At 39.6% G+C, this 20,649-nt stretch overlaps 1 protein-coding gene across 1 annotated transcript in view; it reads right to left on the reverse strand.

The window, feature by feature from the left end:
• The window catches only part of LOC121330770 (neuronal-specific septin-3-like), a 94,219-nt gene extending 90,138 nt beyond the window's left edge, over nucleotides 1-4,081 (reverse strand). Inside the window, exon 1 of the mRNA XM_041277519.1 lies at nucleotides 3,772-4,081. Coding sequence (XP_041133453.1) covers nucleotides 3,772-3,826 — 55 coding nt within the window. The 5' untranslated portion in view covers nucleotides 3,827-4,081. The remainder of the gene's footprint in view (nucleotides 1-3,771) is intronic.
• Nucleotides 4,082-20,649: the final 16,568 nt, after the last annotated feature.

The raw sequence follows: 20,649 nt of genomic DNA on the forward strand, positions 1-20,649 counted from the left end.
AGTCAGGGAGTTTTTAAGCTTGCATTTACCAGGCATGAGGCTTGTGTCAGCCTTTTACTTAGGGGTTTCAGTTTGCCTGACCATTCAATGCCAAGTCAACAGCCCCTTTGCTCAATTCCAATGAAATAAAAACCTACAGTAAGGCCAGTTACCAAAGCAAGATGAATTGGTTAACAAGGTAGGCCAGCTCTGTATCAATTAAAGTTAAAAGTATCAATTGCTGTTTTATGAATATGAAATAGACAACTTAACTTAAAGATGCTAAAGTTGTTATTAGGAGCTTCAAGATCTATCAACAAACGACTCAAACTTCTTAACCTCCCCGAGAACCAATGAAAATAACTTCCCTACAAACAAATAAGGGATATCCTCTTAGGATCCAAGGTCTGTATCAAATGGCAGTAATAAATCAAAATCATCTTTGCAGGGATGGAAATAAGACTCCCACGGCACAGCAGTTTTACTAGGAGTTTAATAAGAAACACCTCAGCTTGTTACCTATACACTACAGCTAATCAAGCTTGTATTAAAACCTGGAATGGGTGAAACTGCTATGTAATATGAGTATTATTTCCATCCCTATCATTATGTATACATAATTCAGCTACTGTGCACCTTAAACTGTCTTGCCGCATGTCTGAGGGTGTTCAACGCAGACATATCTGTATTAATATGCTTTATACAATGGGCATTTTCAATACTCTACCCTGGTCAAAACAGGTCACATGGGGGTGTTGATATTACAGCATATCACCGTGGGCCGGCACTTCTTTTAAAAAATGCGCAAATCACTGGTAGATATAGATATGCCACTAGAATTTGGAAGGGAAAAAAAGGCAGACATATTTGAATTTATCACAATAAACACAACTGACCAGATTTATGTAAAAGTTGAGCTTTTGGGAAACCGAAGTGACACGAGATATTAAATGAGTCTGAATCGGACGCCAATGATTAAAGTACTGAAAAAAAGGCAAAAAGTATGTATTCATATCGCTTAAATGATGTAAAACAAAAGAAAAAGGAAAAAAGAAAACAGCATGGTCACCTGATACTGTTGCAGGTCTTGTGAGGAAGAGGTCTGCGTGATTTAAATGTCAGACTCATTTGTGCTGTGTCACAATGAATGGGAAGAAATATTTTACTTTAAAATGTAATGGAAAAAAAAAAAAACAAGAATTACAATAAGTATAACCAATCAAATAAAGGAAAACTGCACTTTCAATCCAACATCTATAAATTGCTTTTTTAAATTCATACATTTTTTTTTTTTAAGTTACTATTAGTATTACTACCAGCTTAGGCGGAAAGATATTTAATAAAAATGACAATTAATTTTTTTTTTTTTTCTTTTAACCTTTAGTTAGGAAACCCATTTCATAAGCGCAATAACACACTTCAGGGTGTGTGATACACTCTGTTATCACCGAATCGGTTGACACCACTTGGCTTCCCCTCGTGCCTAGCAACACACCAGGGTGTTGTGATATTAGAGTATATCACACACACTCTCGTGCCTTATTGCTTACATAATGAAAAATTGAGATGTGGTGGGGCTGAAACGAATCCGCTTTTGACAGTTAAAGTGGTCCAAGATCACCATGAAATGCATTCTGTTGTTATATAACACGTTTTTCAATTTCTCTTGTAACCTTCCTTTGGTCTGGCCATTTCTGTGTATGTAAACCATGACACTAATAAGTTGGCCTGAGTATAATATAATGACCCTTGTAAGTGGGGTGCGTGAATAAACAATAGCAGCTACATTTCATTTATTTTAAACTAAAGGACACCGTGTACGTTTCAGTCTATTCACTCACACATCATCAATCTAGTAAGTGAAGGCAATCAACGACCCGTGTTTAAATACGGAAGTGCAAAAAAGCTACCTGTCAGCAATCGTTCTTTCATGAACACAACGTTCAAACAAATGTGTTGTTATTATTTACTCTTACCTTCGTCTGTTGAGCGAAGTGCTACAAAATGTCCCAATAGGCATTATCTGATATGTGTATTTTCTTGGAATATTGGATTATTCGCAATATTCCAGGCACTTGCATTGGCCCTCTGATGATAATGCCAAACACCTTTTTTCTCAATAGGAGTGTGATTACACGTTGGCCTTATGGCTGCAATTAGTGAGAAACTGCAGTATTCCATTAATGCGTTAAATGCTTCCGTATGTTACACAGTGACCAATTTAGTTAATTTCCAGCGAGGTGCAGTAGGTAATTGCAAGGTTGCCTTTGCAATGCATCTCGTTAGAAACCGCTTTTGCCACCGGTGACGATTAAAAGCATTTATTTCAGCCAAATTCATATAGTGAATATTGCTGTTTCTGTGATAGCAGGTGCCAAAAAATATCAAATTGTCAACTGAATGGGATTAGTTTTCGCAACAAAAATTATATATATATATATATATATATATATATATATATATATATATATATATATATATATATATATATATATATATGATTAAGTAGTCTGCCTTTCAATTTGGCTTAGGCCTTAATTTTTAAACGCTTGGACTGTAATTAAGTACTATTTCTTTCATAACATGGCAAAGTGTATTTTTGCGTATTCCCTGTGCTGTTTGCGTGCAATACATCAGTATGTAGAAACAAAGCAATTTGAAGACACTAAACACTGGAGGAAAAGCACTATTCCGTGCCATGTAAAAACAGTGCAGTTATAAGGAGAAACTAAAATTAACGCGTGTTCATTACTTGTCGATTCAGTGAAATGCGCGGTTATGAATCCTATGCTGAGTGCGCATTCCAGACATGAAACATGAAACAAGAAACTCGCTTTGAGCATGCTTCTGCTACGCGGTTTCAACACAACTGCAAATCAATTCACTATAATTAGAGAGTACAGTAGGGTACAAGAAAACGCTGTTGCGGGCTACGGTAGAAAAAAAAAAAAAATTCACAGAGATGTGATGGGGGGTTGCTTTCTGGTTTCGATAGGGTAACACAGACAACAAAACTGTACCTGGGTCTTTACATGTAAAACAAATATAAATAATTCATAATAATTAAAGTTGGGAAGTTGTTGCTTCCTGCGTGAACTGACATCTACAGCACGGTAATAAGTGTAATGGAACTTCAGTGCAAATTGGAACAAAACAAAAATGATAATGTCATTTGTACTGCATTTTACCAAGATGCATCTATTTACCATCCCAAACATGAATATAAATAAATAAATAAAATTAAAAAAAAAAAAAAAAAAAAACAGGCAGTAAATGGGGAAAATACAGCTTTGACAGATTAAATATTTCGGAAATATCTAAAAAGTGCACGTGTTGTGTTGTCCCTCTGTAAAAGCGCTTCCTTAATACCAAAACAAAACAACGATTGTGGATTGCAAGAGCACGAGATCAGACAGCACACACATTTGGCCATGGGCTACTGTAATTTGCGCGAGCGTGAAGGCTTGAAAATGACACCACTGGCTAAAGTTAATTACAGCCCTTCTCGAGACTGGGTGATGACCTGAGTCGCTGAGTTAACCCTATATTTCAGGCACAACTAGTGCTACAGACGTGAACACGTTATACATGAAATGTACTAATAATAAATTGATTAACAATAACGAAACACCTTTCGATCCAAGTATACATATTCTAGGCAAATAAGAATGTTTTGACAAAATAAATGTTCACAACGGTAACCAATACGTTTTGAGTTTGCATAAGTAGACTAGTGTGGAACTGTGCAGTGATGACAAAATGAATGTATAAATAAATACATAATTAACGTACCCTCAAAGTCTGATAGTATCCCCTCCAAATGATCATTCACAGACAGGTCCGACATCCTGACAGATCAGCCGGTCCAACTAAAATCTCCAAATGTGCACAATTCTTTTTTCCTTACAAAAGTTGAAAATGAATGTCTGTCTTTTCCAAATCAGTGTCTTCACTTGGCTGATCTCTAATCCGAGTTGGACAATAAAACGTTAAACAGTAACAACCGCTTTGCACACAAGCGCTGTCCTATGCTGGTGGAATTAATTTAACATCCAAATGCCCACAAATATAGAGTCTCTTTGGCTGTCTCGTACTCAGTGAGAACAAATGGCACTTAGCTAAGCCTCCTCCCGTTTGTAAAGCGAAAAAAAAAAAGCCCGCCCCAAACCCGGATTGGATGGATCGCACCTCATGCTTCAGCTACCCATCACTTAAGAAACTGGGTTTTCTCTTTCTTTTTTCTTTTATTTGTATCCTTTTTTTTTAATTGCCCTACCCCTCCCTCTCCAGACCCTTCAATGCGCATGATACTTTGGAGAGAAGTTTAAACACTCTCCTGGCACCAGTTGCCCGTCTTCAAATCTATTTTATGACTTTTCTGGTATCCTGGCAAAATGTAATATGTTTGAACTCGCTTGCAGAAGACAGACTTTTTTTTTTCATTTACATAAAGCAGGGGGACCTTCTCATTTGACAGAAGAGGAGAATTACAACAAAGCCTTTTCAGTTAAATTCGGGGAATAACTATACACTTTATATGACAGAAATAAAAGCCTTATCTAATTTTTGTTGTGACATACAGTGGTTGGAGGCAGTTAAATAGATTAGACACCTAAACCTTTATACCTTCACAGATACTGATTAGCGCTTTGACTACCTGATGTTTTTTTAAGCATTTAGCATCTATAGTCATATTTAAACTTTTTGTACATTTCTAATGTTTTATTGCTCTTTCACATATATTATTCAATTAAAACAGGTTACAATGTATGAAAAAATGCAAAAAAACCCCAACAAAACAGCACATCTGTGCAGGCTTATTTTAGAGAGAGATAATGGAGCCACTGTCATTGCTGAAGATTGATTATCTCTCCCCCACTCCCCGCCCATGCGTGGATCAGCATGTGTTTAAGGTATCCCCACAAGGTGTCATTAAGGCACTGACAATTGACCTCAGTGACTGAGACAACCATGGGGGCTCTGGTCATTCCTCCCACTGAATCCCACACGGCACCAACCCAGATTGTAAAACTGCCCTTACCGGACACTCTGACACCTTTATTACTCTTATCTTTATTATTCTTTCACCTGTAGGGGTTTGTTTTATCACTAGAAAGAGTTCACTGGTATGTATGCTGCAGTACTTCCAAAAAGCATCCCTTCCTACTTGTGTATCATGATTTACAGTGCTCCATGTAAAGTATTGTACAGGGGCTCAGAAATAGCCTGCAGCGAGAATGGTCAGTGATCCTATTCAAATGTAAAATGGAGAAGGTAGCAAAGTTGTTGTCTCATTGCCAAATAAAAGATCTGCAAAAAAAGTCTTAAATGTCTAGCTTTTAATGCATTTTTTTTGGCTTTATGTCTTAGTGGAGAATCAAGCTATTCACAGACATGCAAGTGCAGGAAAATACCAGTAACTGATATTAAGAAACAATCAAAAACATCTTTATGAACCAGTCAGGCTTAATAGCCATGGTTGTGGACTGGAATGAGTAGTTGTCAGTGGTGGTGAGAATAGTTAGCCAATCCTTGCTAAAATGGTCCCTGTGTGAATAATGAAGACAAAAAAGTAGCTTATCAAGGGGTCCTTGAGATTATCCTCTTTGGCAAACAGGCTGAGCTCGATACAGGCCTAGGCTCTTTCAAAAGCAGGGTTATCTGTGTACCAATGCAGCTCCCTTTCATTGAGCACCATGGGGGCAAGGATTGAAATCTGCACTTATTTGTTAGAATGGGGCTAGTACGTTTGGGGAGGAGAAGGGGGGGGGGGGGGGGGGGGGGGGAGAGGGGAGCTTGTACTCAAATCAGCCCACATTTGGAAGCCTTGGTTTGATTGCTTTGGTTTTGCTTGAGTAATAAATGCAATTTTTGTTTATTCTTTAGTTTTTTCTTCCCTGACCAACAGCTGAACCTGCAGATGTCATTGAAAACCAGACAGCAGCCGGAGCATGCCTTTACTATACACAGAGTGACATGAAGCTTGTGTCCAGCTTTAGGGGCTAGACAAGGTCTGGAAGCAGAGTAAGGTTAAGCTAATGTAGTCATCAAGGATTTTATATACAGTTATGGCCAAAATGTTTTGCTTCACCTAGAATTTTAGGACTGAGACATAATTAAAAAACAAACAAACAAACAAAAAAAAAACATATTAACATAATTTAGATATTTTATTTAACATCGTGTAATCAAAGAAACTACAAAATGGTAGAACAAAAGTCTATTGGAAGCCATAATAGTAGTACACTATTTCATGTTAGATTTCGAAATGCCGCATTTATTTTTACAAAGCAGTATGTAATTCAATATGTTAGTGTAACATTGTTCAGCAGGTTGTATTTTGACTTTGTAATGCAAAATTAGTTAATTCTATACGGTGATGATGCAAAACTTTTGGGCATAGCTGTAGTTATATATCTGAAACTATTTCCTCCACTCTGTGTTCGATCTATCTATCAATCAATCAATCAATCAGTCAATCAATCTTTTTTCGCCTTTCATAGTGGACCCCCATCATAAAGCTCTTTACAAGATGCAGTAACAAGAAAATCCATAATACTTTAAATACAGATAAATGCATAATACATGATACACAGTAAAAGCCACCGAAGCTGCTTTTATAATGCTGCTTTCATGAAATACAGTGTGCCACCCCTGAAGTGAAAGTTTTATGGTTGCAAACTTATTATTTACAAAGAGGGATGCTTGAAACTGAAGCTAGCTTCCTTCGCTGGTGTTTGTTCGAATTTCCCATCTGTCTTATCCAAGCTAAAGATTTGAATTGGCAGGGGTTAGTGCATCTCCATTTCTTTTAGAGAGAGAAAGAATGCAGCTCATATAAACAAACAGATTTCTTTGGAGAGAGTCACATCAGCTGGCCAGACGAGGGTCCTTGTTTACACTTGATATCACCATGTTGCAAATTCACCCGATCACCGTCCGAATTCAAGAGCACAACACAATCTGAAAATGAATACGATTTGTTTGGTTACGTTTCATAAATATTCAAACTTTTCATATCTCAGAACAATTACTATATTATTTTTACCCTGCTGAATAAATACTGGTTTCCTATAGGATCCACTTATACTATTGAACTGAGTTCCAAAAGTACAATGCTTTTGTATGTTGAAACACTGCACAGCTATGGCCAAAGGTTTTGCATCACCTATAATTTTAGGATTGAGACACAATTTAAAGAAAAAAAAACCTATATGAACAGTATTTAGGTCTTTATTTAACATCATGTAATAAAAAATATACTGGTACTACAAAACGATATTGCAAAAATCTACTGGAAGTCATAATAGTAATACAGTATTTCACATTAGATTTCAAAATGTCACATTTCAATTTTTGGCAGTTTTTCATTAAGTACATGGAAAACTTCAAATCGATATGCAATTCCATATGTTAAAGTAACATTAATTCTACAGAGTGATGCTAAACTTTTGGCCTAGATGTAAACCATCCTGACTTGAACACCGGTTTGCTAGTAGATACAAAGCAATTGTCTGAAGATCCTTCACTGACAGTGCAATGTCAACTGTGTGGTTGTCACCTGTGAATAGTATGGTTAGTGTAACTGGGAGTTTATTTCAGAGAACAGCATTGCCCCACGCATGGACACGATAGCCATCCAGTAACTCAGCCTGGTGCGCGTGAAATTGATTGAGCCAGCTGATGAGCAGTCTCAATAGACTGAGCTGAGAAGACAGAAGATTTTCTATAAGTAAATCAAAAGATACATATTAGACTTTGAAGGCTTTGTTCAACAGAACAAGTGTTTTGAACATAGTGCCCTATTTCAATGGGAGTCTATGTAACCTCCAGGACCCTCAGTAAAGACTGCCATATGTGCCAGATTGCATGGAAGTCTTGCAGCGCTCCTAGATTGCAATCAGCACTTTCCTGTATTACTGTTGCCACGCCCTCCCTTTATGTTCCTGTTACTTTATCAAGTTCCTGTTATTTCACTCCTAAATAGCTTTCTATAAGAGGGAGAGTGCTGTATTAAAAATACACCGCAGTTCCCCAAGGGAAGGCTATGGGAAATGGCTGTATTTGTAGATCTGCTGCTGTTTAGACTGCCATTCATTATTGTTGTATCATTGTTATTATTACATTATTAACTGATGAAGAGTATCAGATGGCAAGAGATGTGTATTGCCTCATGACTAAATAGGACAATATACCTAAAAAAGAATTACAATTCTAAAAGAATTACAAGGATTTTTCCAGTGTATTGTTTTTTGAGCGATCACTTTTGGTAACTTTTTCCCATTAATGAACTGTTAGCACATAATAGTTTAAGCCTGTTCTACTCAAAGGTTTCAAATGCTCTTCCCTCGGCTCTTGCTAGATGTGGGCATTCAGCACCATAGCCCTCTAGTGGACATAGTTTGCTATGGCGCTTGTAACTAGTACTTATTTACTATGATTTTCACACTCGGTAAGAATGGAGACTGACATGCTTCTAAACACTACATTTAAGAAATATTCAGCAACGAAAAAAAAAACATAATCATTTTCTTTTTGACATAGATGTCAATTATCTTTCTGGTTGGATTCTAACAGGACCTGAAGGCCTGTGTTCAACTCAAGGGCCGCTGTTCTGATGCGCTACACAACAACCTCTCCCCCTCAAGCTTGTTTTGCTCTTTGAACAAAAATTCCTCTGTCAGACTCTGTTGGTCTCTTAAAACTCGAGCCAGATTGGGAATCAAATCCCCAGGGGCGAGAGACAGTTTTTATATCAAACAATTCCCAATTAACTTCTCAGCAGCCAGAATCATGTGACTGGTTTCCAAACATACAGACTCCACACCATGCTCTGAAGTCACACAGAGTTCTCAAGTGGCGTTCATTAGCTATATAGACCTGGCACCAGGATTAGTGTCGTTATTGCTTATATGTGTTGTTTATGTACACTGAATCTTAAACAGTGCTGTTACTGTTAGAGGAACAGGCTGGCAAAGCCAGCTATGAATGTTCTGCTTCACTGACTCCTGGATTGATGAACCCTGAACAGACCCTGTCTCTGCATTGATACAGTACTGTATACATAAAGAGCAGGTACAGTGTGTGGCACATCCTTGAATGTGCTGTAGCTATAAACTACATTATCCGTATAGACTAAAAACAGAAAACAATGTGCTGTTACTGAGCAGAATTAGTTCTAGGTGCTCACACCCTTGGTCTTTCTTTCCTGTTAAAGATTAATTAATCAAACTGGTTTCAGGCTGATGCAGTCTACACCCCCAGCCCTCCCTCAGTGTACTGAGTGTGTTTACATTGCTGTGGGCAAGGGGCAGTTTACCGGGGCTATAATGCTAGAATGAGCTCTTTGACACAGTAAATGAATCTGCTCTTTGTCACAGACTGTGTTTCTTTGTACTTACTGAGGAAAGGGTAAACTCTTCTTTCTCAATCCGTTCAAACAGGCATCTGAAAGAAATATTCCAGGGGCTTTCAGGAATTCAAGCTACATCCTGTTACTGGGTGAACCGCTGAGCTCCACTTGTGGGTCTCTGAACTTTCTATGGGATACTAACAATGTTTGCTGGAGTTCTTATAGGGCTCAGTATGATACTAAGGTGTTATTGTATTTGATGGCTGTAGAAAAGCCTAATGGTAGTTGTTGTGAGGCAGGGATAGTAGTTTTCAAATTGTGTGCTAAGGAAATGTGAAATATATGCTTTTCTGCGATTGACTAGATGGTGAAATGCTGTATATAAGATATACTGATGATAATAAACATGTAATTGTGATCATAATATTAACTTTTATTTAAGGAATATACATTTCTTATTATACCTGGACACAAAGTTACATAGCAGTCTATAAATCAAGTGCTGTACTACATTATCTTTAATCAACCCCATTTACAACTTACTGTTTCAGTCTTATCCATGTTTGATTTGCAGATTGGGCACATAGTGCTTTCCAGCATTTATCCTATCTCTGTTTCCCAGCATTTATCCTCCGGAAACTGCTTCCTAGCATCCCTGTAGATAACTTATCTACACATTAATAAACATTCTCTCATTCCTGTCCTGTGTCTATCTTTAATTGTGCACTGCAATGCTGACAGGAAAGCAAAAAGGAACACTCCTGTATTTGTGTATTCCATTGTCTTTTTCTGCATTCAACTTTAAAGATTTCAATGGGTGTGCAATGGCCCTGTTAATCTATTATCTTTTGGTTCCTGGTTAAAACAATCTTGTTCTTTCTGTATGACTAGATTGAAGACAATGTAAGCCCCTGGCCGCTTGCAACTGTGATTTTTGAGGGAACACAGAGGCACACTGTACATTCAAGGCAACCAGCTTTTTCTAACTATGACCCCGACTCTGGAATTCAAAACTCTCAAATTAAGACTGTAATAAGGGTCCAGGCCAATCTTTTTAGCTTGGGGAAAAATGCTAAATGCAATTATAAATCCATGCAATAATATTTATTTGAATTGTTTTTAACTATGTATGATGTGTTCATCAAATAAAAATTCTAGTAGGCAATTCAACAGGTGTATTTGGCTAAATCAATATACTGTAAATATTAATACACTCTTTATTGTGAGTCTTTTTCTTTTCATAGTATTCAATTTAGTAAAATAAAATGCACTGTTTTTATTTTAAACATCTGTAATACTTTAAATTGACCTCATCTCTGTCATCTCTGCCTTGGTTGTGCTTTGTCAGTTCTAAACCTGCCCGTGCTGATCTTGCCAGCAGGGCTCTGTATGATTTAGCTGATCCTAGCTACACTGTGTTACTTTTGACCCCTAATCCATCTGTCAATGTCCAAATACGGGGACATGTGAAGTGTATGTCGCTATCAGCTGTGAAAGGTTTTGCTTCATGCACACACATTGCATTACTGTAAGGCTGTGTTTCAGCTGAGGGGGAAGTGAGTTTAGTCCATCTCCTAGGTGATGGGTGTCCGTATGACAGTGCATCCATGTTCCACTCTTCCAGGTGAAAGAGAGGTCAAAAGCTTGACTGGCACAATTGTTTAACATCGTGTTGTCCCGTTGACGGTTGTCATTCTGTGGTAGGGTCGATGAGATATGTTGCCATGGCAGTGTGTGTTTGGAGAGGTTTCTAGTTTGGTGGTTTGAGCTGCTTGTGGAAGAACGCAGACCTCAAAAAACAAAGGAAATCCTGTCTGTCTGAGGAGGTACATTTGAATAGTGAACCAGTTATGTGTAACAGGGTGGAGGCTGGGCATAAACTGGTGACCCTGCGCTCCACAAGCGAGCATCTTAACCAAATTGCAGAAGAGCATTTGTGCTTTTAGATCTTGTATCCTCATCTCATGTCTTCGACAGGAGTTCAAAGTCAGTGTATCACACAACACTGCCCGTTACTATGGCTGCATTAATTGGTGAGACACAATGGTGAGATCCCCACAGTAATCATGATACAGTGTGCCTATTGAAGAAATATTACATCTTGATCAATCTTATCAGGCAACAAAACCTGTGCTCAACGTCGTGGCATTATGTTGCTGTTGTAATTATGAAGGTGCACCTGCTGTTGCTTGTCCAGTACTGTATATACGATTTAAAGCATGGAAGGCATACAGAAACCTTGGTCGTCCTCCTCAAAACTGTCAAGATCCAAGCGAAACAGGACAGGTGGTAACCTTGGCCAGAGGACTGGAGAGAGGTCAAAACCATGACTGCCAAAATTGTGCCTGGAGTCCAATCTTCATTACTATCAGTCAAACTTCCTTCAACAAACACCAAATTAGAGGAAAGTTTTTGATGTCACAACAAGGTAGGTTAAGTCTGGGGTGCTTGACAATATGCAACCTCTGACACTTTCCTTCATCTGTAGCAGGCAAGTCTTGAAGAAATTTTTCTTAGAAAATGTATGTGAATGACAGGCTAAATCAAACAAAAGGGGATATAAAATAGTTTGAACAGAAAAGCTACTACTCCTCCCAGAGGCTGTCTTGCAATCATTAGAAATCAAATGGGGGACACATTTTCAGGTACCTGGTGTGTTCTTCCTGTCAGTAAATATGATGGCTAATTGTTGTATGGTCCACTGGGGGAATACTGCTGTGTATTCTTTTTACAAAAGAAAAATGAACTATTCAAGAGACACAAAATACAGGCTGACCTCCAAAACACATTTTTAAAAGGCTAACAATTAAAGGAACAGATTCTAAAAGTGAGCCGCAGGCAAAAAATGCAAAAATAAATTAGATTTATTTAAAACATAAGTTAAAAAAATAAATGGTAATGATTAGTTAATATATACTTACCTATCTGTAATAAATTAAAAAGCAAACATCAGACCCCTACTTACAAATTATAAATCAATATTATCTTTGAGATGTGGTTAAAAAACACTAATGTTACTAGTACGATTTTGCAAAGGAGACAAGATTTTATATTATAAATTTTTTTGTTTTTGTTTTTATTAAATTGGTTGCTATATACAGTATTATTAACACAACATGAGCACCATTAGTTAACATGTTAGTAAGCTAGCTGTCAACAGTCAATACACTTTCCCCTTATAAAAACAGTGACCCAAAACAGTTAGGCTAAACTAAAATTTAATTGATTTGCCTGTGTCACATATCCTCAGACCAACTTTTCTGTTTTTCTAATACCCAGTGCCTGCCTACCTTCTGCATTGCACTTCAGCACTCGCCCATAATGGTCATTGGCTTTATTTACCAGATTAAAAATACCATACCGCTCAGTAAACTTATCAAAAGGCTTAAGGCACCTTCAGACTGGAAGCTTGCATGCTTGAATACAAAAGGAGCAGTAACCATTGATTTAATAACCCATTGTTGTCTTATTATTATTTATTTCTTAGCAGATGTTCTTACCCAGTTACTTCAGCCACAATTTGATATCGGGGCAGTTCAAGAGTAGATAACAGTGTTGATATTTACATCGGGGTTAGATACAAGTGCAAGTGAAATACAAGAAATACACAGCTCCCTGTTTTTAGTGTCCACAGGTCTAACAGCTCATATTGTTTTTAGGAATTTGCATGTTTTGCATGCCGCGATGACAATGCGGTACATTAGTAGGCTTTCGCTATAGTGAAATGTTTGCACGTGTTAAAGGCTGTTCTGTATCTGTATATATATATATATGCAATCGGCAGTGTTGTGGTGTAATACACAGCCATTCCAAATTTGTATCCCTGCAGGTGAGATGAGGTGGAAAAAAAATGCTTGTGCAAGTTCAGTCAGAAGTAAATCTGCTCTGTTTGTCAACTAGCCACTAAAATCTGCAATTGAAAGAGTCCTCTCACCAAAAATCAGTGCTACAGACAAAAAACAATCCATTATGGAGCTTATGCAGGTAAAAATAAATAAATAAAATGACAAGAACAACAACAACAATAATAATAATAATAATAATAATAATAATAATAATAATAATAATAATAATAATAATAATAAATACTACAAGAACTGGAGTTACTTTGACATTCTTGCAACTATTGATGTTTAAAACACCAAAAAATGCCAAGTACAGTTTCATGAATATCATTTTTTTTTTTTAAATTCATGAAAACATTATTTGAACCACTCATACAGAAGTTCTAAAAAAAAAAAAAAAAGCAAATGTTTTAGTGGGAAGTTTTCATGATGTGATGATATAGATAAAAAGTTATGTTAAACCTTCTGTTTAAGATTTTACTACAGTACAGTTATAATAAAGCTGTGAGTAAGGCCCTGTATTTCCCACATTTTAAAGTGAGAAAAACTTTATTTTTAATAAAGGCATGCCTTTCTCAATATGAACAGTCAGAAGGGGGCACACTTCTCTGACCAAACCTCTCTGACCACACATTTCTGACCACACCTCTCTGACCACACCTCTTTTGACCAGCCCAGTTATCAGACTTCAATTCAAGTCTTACTGAACCAACTAGCACTGATGATCCCAAGCATTTTTTGTAATTTAAGTGGTTCTTACCAGTGACCTGATAATTACAATGTGAATAGTAGTCCAATGTTTAACCTGATTGACTGAAATCCTTGTTTTGTGTAGCCTTTGGGGGCCTTATCACACAGGCCAGTCTTACTGAGCTCAGCAGCTGTGAAACAGTTTATGTGAGTCTGACATGGAACAATAGATGCATCATGTATGCATCATGTCTGTTTTTTTAAGATTGATTCAGCCCTGAAGTGCTGAACTAAGTTATTTTTATTTTATTTTCTAGGATGATTTTTGCTATGGCGCATGATATATCCCAGGCATCCAGTTATCAGACTTGTTTTCATAAGCACAGAAACAAATGGCCAAAAGTTTTCCACCTTCCTATAGAATTAATTAATTTTGCTACAATAAAGTTGAAAGAAACCTGCTGAATAATGTTATGTTAGCAAATCGAATTGCCTAGCGCTTTATAGTTTTCCATATGCATATACAAAAAAAGTGACATTTTGAAATCTAACATGAAATACTGTGCTACTATTATGGCTTCTGGTAAACTTTGCAATATCATTTTGTAGTTTCTTTGCTTACATGATGTTAAATGAAATATCTAAATTATGTTCATATAGTTTTTGTCTTTAAATTATTTCTCAATCCTATAATTCTAGGTGATGCAACATCTCTGTACATCGAGAGCCTGTGAAACTAATCAATAAAAGTATTGAACCCTTACATATTAATAACAGCCAAAACCAAGCACATTTAAAAGTTTTATGAATGGGTTCTTAAATTAAAGTGTGACCACTATATCCTGGACCACAGATCAAAATGTCAGCGCTTTGGAGACATGTCAAATCCCTTAACTCTTGTTAAGGTAACTGCACCAGACAAGCTCTCAGCAAATAAGTATAGAGCACCCCCTGCTGGTTACTCTATAATACATTCCAAATTGAAGCTTAAATGAAAGGAGCCTGGTTCCAGACAGTTTAAACATACATATTGCCAGCAGAGGGCACACAAACACCTTTAGAAAACCCACTGCACTGAAAAGGATGATAGCCCAGTTGTGCATTCATTCATTTAGTTTTTTTTTTTTTTTTGTAAAGTACTTGTCTGTTCTTATATATTTATACGCTGTAGTTTGGCTTAGCACACATCATAAGCTTAACAGTACAATAGCCAAGTCATGCACAGCTATGGTCAAAAGTGTTGCAAAAGTAACATTAACACTGGGCAGTACACCGCCAGCTCTCTGCTTCCCCATCTAACCACTGTCTGCTAGACCCTCTCCAGTCTGGTTTCCGCTCTGCTCACTCCACTGAAACTGCTCTCCTGTCTGTCACTAACTCGTTAAACTCTGCCCGTGCTGCCTCTCTCTCCTCTGTCCTAATTATCAACAAATAAATAATAATAATAATGATGGAAAGTCACTATGCATACCTAAAAGGGAGCCATGGGCAGCAAACAAGGCGAATAAAACACTAAAGGTCAGACTGAAAAACATTATTAATAATTGCAGTAAAAGGTGATTGGTGTGTTACAGTTGCCAGGATTACATGCAGGGAAGTCCATATGTGGGCCATCTGTGAAGACCTCTGTACAGATTCAGGTACAGTAAGGTTGAAAGTTCTGGAGCTGCAGGCAGCTTTCTTATTATAAGAATTTGTATAAACCAAAGGGCCCTAGGTTCAGGAGCTTGTGCAATCAGTAACTGCTTGAAGACAGTGTTTTCAGCTATCCTGTGACATTACTGTAAAAACTGCTTATTAGTGCAAAGGTCTACAGCTATGGCAAAAAGTATTGCATCACTTATAATTTTAGAACTGAGACATGCAATTTGTTAAACTGTATGAACATAATTTTGATCTTTTATTTAACATCATGCAATCGCAGAAACTACAAAATTATATTGCAAAAGTCTACCGGAAGTCATAATAACAGTACAGTATTTCATGTTAGATTTTGAAATGTCATATTTTTCCATTTTTGACAATTTCTCATTATTAGGCAGGTTTCATCTGACTTTATGAAGCAAATCTGTATAGTGCCCCCTTGCTATTCACTATCTGAAATACTATATATAATCAAGGGGATTGAATTAGTGAAGGTTTGTTTCTACAGTAAATGCAGTATAGTACAATCAACTGTCAATACAGTGATTTAACAAAATGTATAACAAAGAATCACTGTGTAAATTAAACCTTCTTCAGAACGCAATATAAAGAACAGCTCTATTAAGGCCACTGTCTCTGTTCATTTCAATTCAGAGACCATGTGAACATTTCCCTGTATCAGAATAAGCTCTCTATTCAAAATTGATTACACAATGTCTTTGTTTGTTAAGAGTAGAGACTGCCCTGTAATCTAATAATATAATAATTCATAATAATATGTTAAAATATATACAGTGTAATATCTGACCTTTTTATTTCTTTAAATAACGGTTAAAAGTATTTGATTAAAAAGTACTGTAGTTGTTAACAGTTATTCAAAAAACAACAACAGCAAAAGTGCCCAACTTGACCGAGGTGATGATAGCCAGGGCAGCCAAAACATAAAGGTCAGTGACCAATCCGCTACTGAACTCATCTGCCTTGAAACCTTTAACCCAGGGATGTGTGAAGCTAACTTTAGAATAATTTCAAGAAGCTGTTTTGTGAATGCTTTTGGCTTAATTGCATTGGGAATTGAAATACTAAAAAAAAAGAAAAATGAAATCAGGCTTCTGACGAATCACTTGGTGATAAAAATAACTTTCAACATTGTGAGTAACCGATAAGCTGTGACTACATCAGAATAGTTTCCCTTTGAAACTAGTGTCTCTGCGGATACATTTTATTTATTTAACTATGAGTTTGCTTATATGCAAGGTGCTTCCCTTTAAATGCATCTAGGAGACAGAACACCCTGTGATGAATAATTTACGCTGTCCACCCATTAGAACAGTACAATGCCAAAGACTTGAGCTGCAGCTTTCAAATCAGAAATTGTCTTTGCATTAACATGATCTTGATTGAGATCAGGTGACATTGGTGGCTACCAACACATTTGGACTGACAATCTGAAGGGCTCAAAGTTAATACTTTCCTCATTAGATCCTTAAAATGGACCCTTTGTGTAACAACATTATGAACCATTGTGTAAACACAAGTGTGTAAAATCCTGAAGGAATGATTTCCAGCAATGACAAAGCTGTATCAACCTTTTCGGCTTCATCAATATAATTCTTAAAGAGCTGAAAAGGACACACCAAAAAAACAAACAAAAGGATAACAGAAGTTGCTCCCTCTAGAGTTTTGTCTGAGGGTGAAGTCCCTCTTGGCATTGTAATGTGGCATAGTGAACCGTACACAGAGCCAGGCTTTACTAAATGAAACGAACAGCAAGACAGCAGGTCCAAAAAGTAAGTGCATTCTAATTAGTAAAAACACAAACATAAATAACCAACATGGGAAGTGTTTAATTAAAAACTGCACAGAGTAGTGTTGGGAGAAAGCCAATTTAAACCCACTTCTGCCTTTTTCTTTCTGGTGTTGACCCAACTGTATCATCCACATGCTCTTTTTTACATGGAATACTAGTTTGGGTATTTATCTTTCACTAATTAAGTTGTAGGGCTTGGGCCCCTGTGACGGAAAGATGAGTTCTGGTGATGAATCTTCCTCCCGACCGGTGAGGGCGCTAAAGAACGGGAGGAGAAGTATCTGGAAGGGCTGGCCTGACAGTTCGTTTCCGGGTCAGGGAAGGGGGTCAGCCTGGAGAGAAGCGTGACTCTGTTGTAAGACCGTATTGATTTGAAAGGTAAACGAGAGGCATCTGCAAGTGATAAGGCAGCTGCAACCGTTTATCTCGATATCATGCGGGATTACATATAGGGGCCAGGGTAACGCTGATTTTCTCCTTCGTTTGGGTTAACGTTAGGAGAGAAGGACTGAGAGAGGAGCTCTCAGAGTATTGTGAAGAGTGTCGTACGTGTTGTGTGTTATTTTCTGTCTGTCTGTAATTGTCTGTCTTTGTCGCACCAATAGACAGTTAACGCACATCTCCGGAGCTGTCAAAAGGAGAGCACTATCCGGAGCACCACTGCACTGAGCACCTGCACGTTTTCGATCACCCAGGACTGGTGACCGTACCGTTGTTTTTTGTTCGGGACTGTGCCCTTGTTTTCATTATCCCCGTGCTTTACACATTGTTGTGTATTGCCGGGGATTTATTATTTTTGACGGTCGCCAGACCTGGAAAAGAGCAATAAACAACACTTATTCACTGAATCACTGTTGTCTGTTCATCACTCCTGCACCGCATCACCGCTACATCTGTTCCCCTTACCAACCACTTTGCCACACATGGTGTCAGATCCGGGATGGACCGCAACGCATTGGCAGAGCTTCTGCAGGCACTGGAGATCAGACGGGATGCAGAGGAGAGACGGAGGGAGGAGCGCTATACGGCGCTCATTGAACGGGTAGGGCTGATCGTTGCTGCAGGAGCGACCCCTACCGGAACATCATTGATGTCGGCCCCGAAGGCACGGGCCATGAAAATGACGGCGGAGGATGATCCGGAGGCATTTTTGGTGGCGTTCGAGCGGCTGGCAACCGCGGCGGGATGGCCTCGGGAGTTCTGGGCAAGCCAGCTAGGACCTTGCCTGGTCGGGGAAGCGCAGGCAGCTTACCAAGCCCTGAGCGACCAGTACGCCACTGACTATGACCTAGTCAAGCAGGCTATCCTCCGTCGTCTCAACATCACCGCGGAGACCCACCGGACGCGGTTCCGCGAGTACCGGAGAGCCCCGGAGACACGCCCCAGGGTGGTGGCACAGCGGTTGTGCGACCACATGGTCCATTGGCTGACCCCAGAGAAGAAGACCGCTCAACAAATGGGGGAAGCCATTGTGGTGGAACAATTCTGCCATGTGGTCGGCGCCGAAACTCAGGCGTGGGTACGGCGCCACAACCCTGACACCCTGGAGGAGGCGGTCAAATTGGCCGAAGATTTTGAGGACTCTTTGACGTCAGCCCGGGTCGGGATCCTGTCAGCCCCTGCCCTGCTAAGGAACCAACCTCTCCCTCCCTCTCCTCCAACACCACCACCATCACCCTCGGTCCCGGCACCCAGACCTCCCAGACCGCCGACCCCGTTGGGCCCCCTTGCCTCCCCCCCATGGAGACCGAGGATGGCCCCCAGCTGGGGTAGAGGTGTTGCCCCTGCCCCGTTGCCCTACCAGCAGCGGGACAGATATTTAACCTATGCCCCCTCTGTCCCTCCACTCTGTTTTAGGTGTAACCAGCTAGGACATAGGGCCAGGTCATGCCCCGCTGCTATGGAGTGTGACGTGGCTGCATGCAACTGGACACCTGGAACGGGTAAGCAGGGGGAAAACGGTTGGGAGGGGCCCTGTCTGATTGACGTGGTTTTAGGGAATGTGAAAACCCACGCGTTAGTGGACACAGGGTGTGAGCAAACCTTGATCAGGACAGCTCTCTTGGGCGGTATGTCGTGGCGGCCACAAGGTCAGGTGGCCATCTCCTGTATCCATGGAGACACAGCGGCATACCCCACCCTAAAAGTATATTTATCGGTAGGACTGATAAAACGTCACCTTGTAGTCGGGGTGGCGGAAAGGTTGCCGCACCCAGTTATTACGTAAACGTGGCAGAAAAAGGGAAAAAGGAACGGATTGGTGATGTGTTTCCTTTTCATACTGAAATGTTTTCCCCTCTGTTCCATCCTAGAAAAACAAATAAGGAGAGATGGACCGCGAAATGGGAGGGAGCGTCTTTGAGACAAGGCTGGGGTCTGGTGGGAGAGTGCTGTAATGGTAACAAACGCCAGTCGAAGGGAGTGGGAACGCAGTGTGACCGAGAGAGCGAGGTTACTGGGCCGACTAGGGCAGAGGTTATTCCAGCCCCTCTCAATATACCGGACCCGTGGTACTCAAGCGCGGATCTAGTGTGGGGCCAAAAGAACGACCCGTCACTGGTGCACGCTTGGGGGCAGGTCCGGTCCATTGAAGGTAAGGATGTTGATGGCGCTGGGCCGCTAGTATATCCACATTTCAGTATAAAGGGGCAATTACTATATAGGGTAAACCTAGCCGCGGGCACAGGACAGCCTGTAACACAATTATTGGTTCCCCCGTCTTGTCGGACCGAGGTCATGAGGCTGGCGCATGATATCCCTTTTGCGGGGCACCTCGGAGCCGAGAAGACGAGGGAGCGAATATTGGCTCGATTCTAATGGCTCGGTCTTCATACTGATGTGTCGAAATATGTAGCCACATGCCCAGACTGCCAGCGAGTAGCGCCAGGTCGAGTGCGCCCCGCTCCTTTGGTACCACTGCCGATTATTTCCACTCCGTTCGAGCGCATTGCAATGGACATAATGGGCCCTTTGCTACCTTCTGACTCTGGGTATACGCATATATTAGTAGTGGTGGATTATGCAACGCGATACCCAGAGGCAGTTCCATTGAGGTCCACTAGTGCAGCTGCAATAGCCACCGAGTTAGCGCAGATTATGGCTAGAGTAGGGATCCCCAAGGAGATTTTGACTGATCACGGAACCAATTTTTTGTCCAATACGTTACAGCAGGTGTACAAAATATTAAAAATACGTCCCATCAGGACGTCCGTTTATCATCCACAATCGGACGGTTTGGTTGAACGTTTTAATCAGACCTTAAAGTCGATGCTGAGGCGATTTGTAACACAGGAGCAGAAACATTGGGCATCGCTTCTTCCCTACCTCCT

Source organism: Polyodon spathula, chromosome 18, assembly GCF_017654505.1.
Source record: "Polyodon spathula isolate WHYD16114869_AA chromosome 18, ASM1765450v1, whole genome shotgun sequence".
NCBI classification, from domain to species: Eukaryota; Metazoa; Chordata; class Actinopteri; order Acipenseriformes; family Polyodontidae; genus Polyodon; species Polyodon spathula.